At 40.3% G+C, this 7,205-nt stretch overlaps 1 protein-coding gene across 1 annotated transcript; it reads right to left on the bottom strand.

Moving 5' to 3' along the window:
* Positions 1-1,004: 1,004 nt before the first annotated feature.
* Positions 1,005-4,863, bottom strand: her7 (hairy and enhancer of split related-7). Its single transcript, XM_058053260.2, has 4 exons — positions 4,768-4,863; positions 3,780-3,875; positions 1,276-1,902; positions 1,005-1,184 (listed from the first exon to the last, which is right to left on the bottom strand). The coding sequence occupies exons 1-3, from the start codon at positions 4,810-4,812 to the stop codon at positions 1,468-1,470; spliced, it is 576 nt and encodes a 191-aa protein (XP_057909243.2). The 5' UTR covers positions 4,813-4,863; the 3' UTR covers positions 1,005-1,184; positions 1,276-1,467.
* Between the last annotated feature and the right edge of the window lie 2,342 nt (positions 4,864-7,205).

Consider the following 7,205-nt stretch of genomic DNA (forward strand, 5'->3'; position numbering starts at 1 on the left):
ACAAAGTCATAGAAAGTCATCTCAAGAGTGGAATCTGTTCCACAAGACAAGAGAACATCTCGTGATCATTTGTAGTAATTTTCTAATGAAGCCACTCCAATGTTAGTTTTTTTTTTTTACCTAACAAGAAGGTGTGAACTGCAAGCCGTGTTTGATGTCTCCAAGGGAGGACATCAAGCCTTCCGATGTGTCACCTCGGAGGACGTCACCCTGCAGGAGGTCACGCTTCTGGCAGCAAAAAGACATCTGACACTATTTAGTGCAGGGGTCTCAAACTCGCGGCCCGCGGGCCAAATGTGGCCCGCAAGACGCTAGTTTGAGGCCCCCGCCTTGATATGAAAGTTTAATGTTAGTGCGCCCCGCGCAAGTTTGATATGGATGCTGTATGGTATCATGTACCCAGAAAAATTATGTTTGATTCATGTTCATGTTAAAGGTTAAATAACTTAATAGTTATCCTCCCTATCCGTGTGGAAGTGGTAAGTTTTTGGCTTTTTGAGTTTAAAGGAAATAACTTGGAGGCTACCGTTTAGGTCGCTAGCTCTCCTAGTTTGTGAGTTAGCATGTGTCTCAAGACCCTGCAGTTGCGCAATATGTTGTAAATAAAAAGAGTATAAATGGGACTATAGTCATGTTTGTTTATGTCTACAGGGCTCTAATAATGCTTTGTTCATTTTAATCTGAAAAAAATCATTTGTCTACCCACCAACTATGTGGTTTCTTAAGTTTTTATTATTATATTTATTTATCACTGATTGATTTTCTTTATTCTTGATCTTATTTTGTGTAGAAAAATAAAAATGAAGATATTTGAGAACAGTGGAATGTTTTATTAGAACTTTTCCTGTAGAAAATCGGAACTAAAGCAAAGTGTATTCATTTTTCTGTTTTTAATAAATGCGTTTTTTTTTTTTTGGAAAACCTGATGCGGGCCCGGCTTCACCCAGAACCTAGCTCCAGTGGCCCCCAGGTAAATTGAGTTTGAGACCCCTGCTTTAGTGTTTTTCATGGAATGTGTTTATTTGGTAACAAAAGTAAATGTCTGGACATAAATAATAAGTTAATGTGCAAAATATACAAGTCATATATATATTTGTTTCAAGAAATGGTGACAAAGATTGTTTATGCATGAAGATGCACTGTCTTGGGTACTCTGCCCGCCTCCAACGCCGGAAGCGCCACACCTGGAAATGCCACATGCAGTCATTATCAAAGATCCAAAATATTAATATAATAATAATATAGTGTGTGTGTGTGTGTGGTGTGTGAACTCACCTCTGAAGCAGAGGTTGCCGCATAATCAAGCTGACATCTTGGTGGGTGCGGGGGTCATTTCTACGGCGGGTGCATGGACATATACATCTACGTACAAACGATGTCTTTACATTATTTACAGCCTCAAGGTCACGTTGACCTATAAAGGTCATTTATACATGATGGAGGTCAAAGTTCAAAGCGGACGAGGAATCAAGGCCACGGCCTCCACAGAGTCTGACCGGGGGCGGGGCTGGCCGAGTGGCTTTCCACGCATGTCTCCAGCCAGTTTGACCCCTGTGCCAGTGAGAGGGTCCTGGGGGGGTGGGCGCCGGATGAGAACCCAGAGGCTTGTCCAAGAAACCTGTGCTTGGACTTCTGTCTCGGGACGTGCAGAATAGAGGAGGGGGCGGAGAATGGGTGTTCCAGGGAGCGCCCGGCGAAGGAATTAGTGTCCAAGGCGGCCACCAGCCACAGGCCTTTCACCTCGGGGCCCAGGAAATGGGCGGCCCTCTGCAGGCAGGCGGAGAAGCCGTCTTGGAAGGATGGCTCGCTTGCTGTGGTCTTTGCTTTGGTGGCCGTGTTGTGCAGGAACAGGACCGTGTTCTCCAGGATCTCAGTCTTCTCCACACGACGCTGAGAAGCATCCTGCAACCACGCACATTCACAACACATATCCATAATTAACACTTATTGTGTTCATTATTAGCATTTGTTGTACCCAAAATACAATTTGACTCTTAAATATGCTTGTACGCTCCACTGCTATCCATTTTGTTGTATTCCGTTATTCTGTACAGTATACATAGATAGCAGTTTTAAAGCTAAAACATTTTTGTCCCCCTATTGGGGCCACGACAGAAGATAACCAAGAAGCACTGCAGCTGAAGCACACAGTTTGAAATAAATCTTGAAAAAAAGCAGTCATAGACAGGCGTCCGACAATGTGGAGATATGTGGAGTGTTATACTAGGACAGGGGTCTCAAACACACGGCCCGCAAGCCAAATGTGGTCCGCAGGACACTAAGTTTGAGGCCCCGCCTTAATATGAAAGTGTAATGTTAGTGCGGCCCGCGCAAGTTTGATATGGATGCTGTATACCCAGAAAAAATTATTAAGTTTGATTCATGTTCATGTTAAAGGTTAAATAACTGTTAATAGTTATCCTCCCTATCCGTGTGGAAGTGGTAAAAAAGTATAAATGTGACTATAGACGTGTTTTGTCATGTCTACAGGGCTCTAATAATGCTTTGTTCATTTTAATCTGAAAAAAATCATTTGTCTACCCACCAATTATATGTGGTTTAAGTTTTTATCATTTGCCGTTTTATTATTATTATTATATTTATTTATTACTGATTGATTTATTTTCTTTATTCTTGATTTGTTTATTTATTTTCATCTTATTTTGTGCAGAAAAATAAAAATTAAGATATTTGAGAACAGTGGAATGTTTTATCAGAGCTTTTATTGTAGAAAATCGGAACCAAAGCACTGAAAAAGTTTGTATATTTTTCTGTTTTTAATAAATGGTTTTTTGTTTTTTTTTTTTTTTTTTAGAAAACCCGATGCGGCCCAGCCTTGCCCAGACCCTAGCTCCAGTGGCCCCCAGGTAAATTGAGTTTGAGACCCCTGTACTAGGATAGACTGTACGTTCAATCTTAGCTAACGTTACCATCGCTATCAGTAGCTGACAACAAGTATGACAAATACTACATATTAATAACACATGCAGTGGAACCTTGCTGTTTGTATAGGATTCTGTTTTCCCTATGTCTCGTATGTTAGCGTACGCTCAAACAAAGCACCCATGTGTTGGTTCTTTTAGAGTTGAGACACTACAGACAGATTCCTGACAAGGAATCTTTTAATCATGTGTATTATGTGTATGTGATTTATTTAAGAACTATGAACAACTTTGTTTGGGTCTCCTTTCTTCCTCCTAATAAGCACTGCTGCCAAGTCTGCATGGTGAGACATTCAATCTCACTGCGAATTTTTGAGTTGTTTTTTTTCATCGAGTATGGCAGCAAAAAAGCAGCGAGTAGCAAAACTTTGCAAAACAAAATATTAAACACTAAGTAAGAAAGTTGCAATCGGATTATATAGGTTCCTGGTTAACGCAGGTTGCCGGGGGGAACGGTTTAAGGGAGACACATAATGTTAAATGTTCATTCATGCACTCCAGTCCTCATTTATAACCACTTTACTTTATTTTCTGCATGTAAAACTATAATTATTCTCTATACTAAAATGGGTTTTCTCTGGAACAGAATTGGATTTACGTCATTTTTCTTATGGGATTAATGTATTTGGTTTTCTTAAAAAAAACGGACATTCCGCTTTCATAGATACATTAGGAAAACATATCCCATACGCTAACACATAGAGCATGAGATCTAAGGCAGGGCTGTCCAAAGTGTAGTGCGAGAACCATTGTGGCCCGCACCTCAGACCTGCTTTCGATTCATTTGCACATCTTTAATGTTCAGTCTGTGTACTTCTTCTTTAAAAGAATATTTACCTCCTGTTGTGGCTGGTGCATCAACATGATCCTCAAACGCTCCAGACTGTGGTTCATCCTCTCACGTCGACGCTTCTCCGCTTGGGATTTTATTAGCTGCAGAGAGTCCAAAAATGTATATATGTATATATAAAATATGTTATGGTAATGGTTTTATTTCATTTGAACATTCATCAGATTACAATTGAATGCATCCCATAATCAGTTCTCAGTTCCACATGTCCAAAAGGAGTAGGAAGAAGCAAAGCTTATTAAATCCTACCCCTCCATCTGGTACTTTTACAATCACTAACTGTTACATTTGTTCACTTCCTGCTTTCCATCATACAGTTTAAGGATATGACCATACAATGACATAATGGATACCATAGTAAGTGTCAATATATGTTAAAACAGGGCCAGTATATCTAGATAACTTTATCACAGAAATACACTTGGCCTTGTTTTATTTTTAGCATGCTGACAAATCCGTAAAGAAACATGCATATTAACCCTTAGATGCACCAGTGACTGGACCCTACACTCTTCCATAAGTGGCTCAAAAATCACCCATACTAGAATCAATGCCTTTTTATGCCAATTTTGCCATTTTGGTTAGGAATAATCACTTGTATGATATTTAGTATTATATTTAGGACCACACAAGAATGATTTCGTGTAAGAAACATCTTCATTTTTCACTTTTTTACATCTTTGAAAAAGAAAATGACCCCGTACAACAATAGAAAATGTGAGGATCCATTGTGTGTTGCATAAAGGTAAGTTAAAAATGTGAACGGCATGATATCAAAAATATGATTTTTGAGGAATACCTGGAATATGAAATTATAAAAAAAATCATTACGAAGATATTTCAAGAAAATAACCTGACGGGGTCATTTTTGACCCACTTATGCATCTAAGGGTTAACTAACTATAAACAGGACAATCCAAAATAGGTGAATATCAGCAGTTATATGGTATATATATATGTCAAATGAGTTTTTACCTTTCTGTCGTTGCGTGTGTCTTCTGTTTCCTGCATTATCTTCATGATTCAGTATCTTTGTAAACTGCCTCTCTTTACGAAATGATCCAAAACAACTTGAACGCAGCATGGACGGACCTTTTTATATCCTCACCGCGTGGCTTCCTGGTTGCTTGACCCCGCCCATTCACACTCTAAGCCAATCAGGCAGCCGCTAAGACTACTGGTCTTTAGCTAGCTCTTTTTCGCTTCACACACTTTTGCCATTTGGTTGTATTGTACATTTAAACACACATTTCATTCATTCGTGAAGCAGGTGCTAATTATGTCGTCTTAGTAAACGGAAAATGAAGAAAAACTGGAAGTGCAGTGAAAGCTAACGCATCGTCGTGACGCCTTATTGTCCCTCACGCTGTAATATTTGCATTCACACCTCTTTTGTCTTTTTTTCCACGGCCACGCGCCCCATTTGTGCACGCATGCGCCACATGCCACAGTCTTTGAAGTGGACAACATTATTCATTCATTCATCACACTTAATTCAAGCACCACAGCAGCCATCCGCACATTATACATTATTGTGATGCTTTTATACATGAAAAGTTACACTATATAGAAATGATTACCCCCAAGACACGAAAAATGCAATTCATATTTCATACGTTACACACAATTGTATTATACCAGCAGCATCATAATTGTAAATATGGTGTTTCTGTGACTCTGTTGAAGCTTTTCATTTTATGACATTATAATATATCCATCATCAGGAATTCTGGTGTGTTCAGGGGCCTCTGGCAGTGACTAAATGTTGGCTACAATGGGACATTCGTGGGAAAAAGTCCTGAACACACTTCTCATCGTGGGGAGGTGTCAGATGAGCTTGTGCATTTCACACGCCAATGCTTTTTAGGGGTTCAAATGAATGAGATGAGTCTTTACACGGATATCACAGTAAATAAGCGACTTATAATATACATTATAATATATATTTATAATATATATAATTTATAATATAAGCAGACTGCATATGAAGCTGTTTGTAATACATTGGATTAAGTTATTGTGTATCAGAGGCTCACAACAGCACTCTATAATAATAATAATGCCAATGATTATCTACAGTATACGACACTTCCAATCAAAAGTGAGCATTTTTAGGATCGCAACTTGTATTGGATGTGATCAATTGTGCAAGTGTACCTAATGTTATGAGCAGTATTATTGCAGTTAATGAGTGTAAAATTATGCAAACAATCACGCCGATGTGGAAACAAATGTTTAAGGTTGGGCTGTGAGCGTGGGAGAAGGGCCGGGAGACAGTTCTCGTGGCGACAGGGTGGGGGTGAAGACGACATGGCTTCTTTTGCGTTGACACATTAGCATTGGTGTTCAAAGCCACGCGCCCTTCCACACCTGAGGCTTTTCTTCCCACGCGTGCGTGACAAACGTGGACAAGCAGCAAGCAAGAAGGTGGCTGTATTGCTGTCATATTGTAAAAGTGTTTTAACCACTCTTTGCGTCAATCTAATGTGCCCAATAAGAGAATTTACGTACATTGAGAATAAAAGTAATTGTCCTCACGTGCCTCCCGTGGGAAACGGACCCCACTTGTCACGTGCCCCTGCCGTTTGTCCTGCGAATGCAGATAAAATTTGTCATGAGTTATACTTTTATTGATGTTTGTAGGATTTACATGGAATACGACACGCGTGATGCTGCCCCTTTGACGCAGAAAGTTGCGCAAAGTAGACAGAAAAGGATGTCACATTCACTGCTTTGGTGCTCTTCTTGCGGGTGTTAGACCCCCCCCCCGTGGAGCGGCTTCACGCTGCTTCTGGCGGATGTTTGACTTCTTTCACAAATGTTCATCAAACATTGGCGTGTGTCCCTCACACGTGTGTGTGTGTGTGTGTGTGGTGGGGGGTTACATCCACGCGCCCCGTGGATTAGTGAATGGTCCTGTTGGCACGCGCAGTGTCAAGCAAGTGTTAAACATGAATCGTGGTGACGGGAAGAAGTCTTGATTCGGATCAGACTCGGGTTTATGAAAGACATACATCGCATTAGATATGACACTAATGAGATTGGTCATGCAGAACACAATTCTAAGATATGCATGTTAGCTTAACTAAATGTTCCTTCATTTTCTGTTAGCCTGGATACAAGAGGAGGTGTGTTTCCATTTTATTGGTAGTCTATTGGTACGCTTTATTAGCAAAACGAAGTTGACTAGCTTCCAATTCGTCTGGTAAATGTAAGTCATTGATAAGATTCTCGGTTGCTATTCCATAAACAACAGCGTCTCGCAACCACAACAGCAAGAAGCGGGGAAACCCCTGTCCCTCGCGCCCACCACTCCGGGTGGCAACCACTCCCCTATCGATCGTTCCGGGGTGAATTATGTACCGGTAAGCTAGCACTACAGGAGTTAAAAGTGCACTGTATTATTTATTATT

Source organism: Doryrhamphus excisus, linkage group LG5 (assembly GCF_037039965.1).
Source record: "Doryrhamphus excisus strain RoL-2023G ecotype Guam linkage group LG5, RoL_Dexc_Guam_v1.1, whole genome shotgun sequence".
In the NCBI taxonomy this organism is placed as follows: Eukaryota; Metazoa; Chordata; class Actinopteri; order Syngnathiformes; family Syngnathidae; genus Doryrhamphus; species Doryrhamphus excisus.

Excerpts from the sequence above, each read along its gene's own strand:
- her7 (XM_058053260.2), bottom strand. The coding sequence starts at position 4,812 with ATGAAGATAATGCAGGAAACAGAAGACACACGCAACGACAGAAAG. Across the intron at positions 3,876-4,767 it reads ACACACGCAACGACAGAAAG|CTAATAAAATCCCAAGCGGA; the intron begins GTAAAAACTCAT and ends GACTCTCTGCAG. Across the intron at positions 1,903-3,779 it reads TGCACCAGCCACAACAGGAG|GATGCTTCTCAGCGTCGTGT; the intron begins GTAAATATTCTT and ends GCGTGGTTGCAG.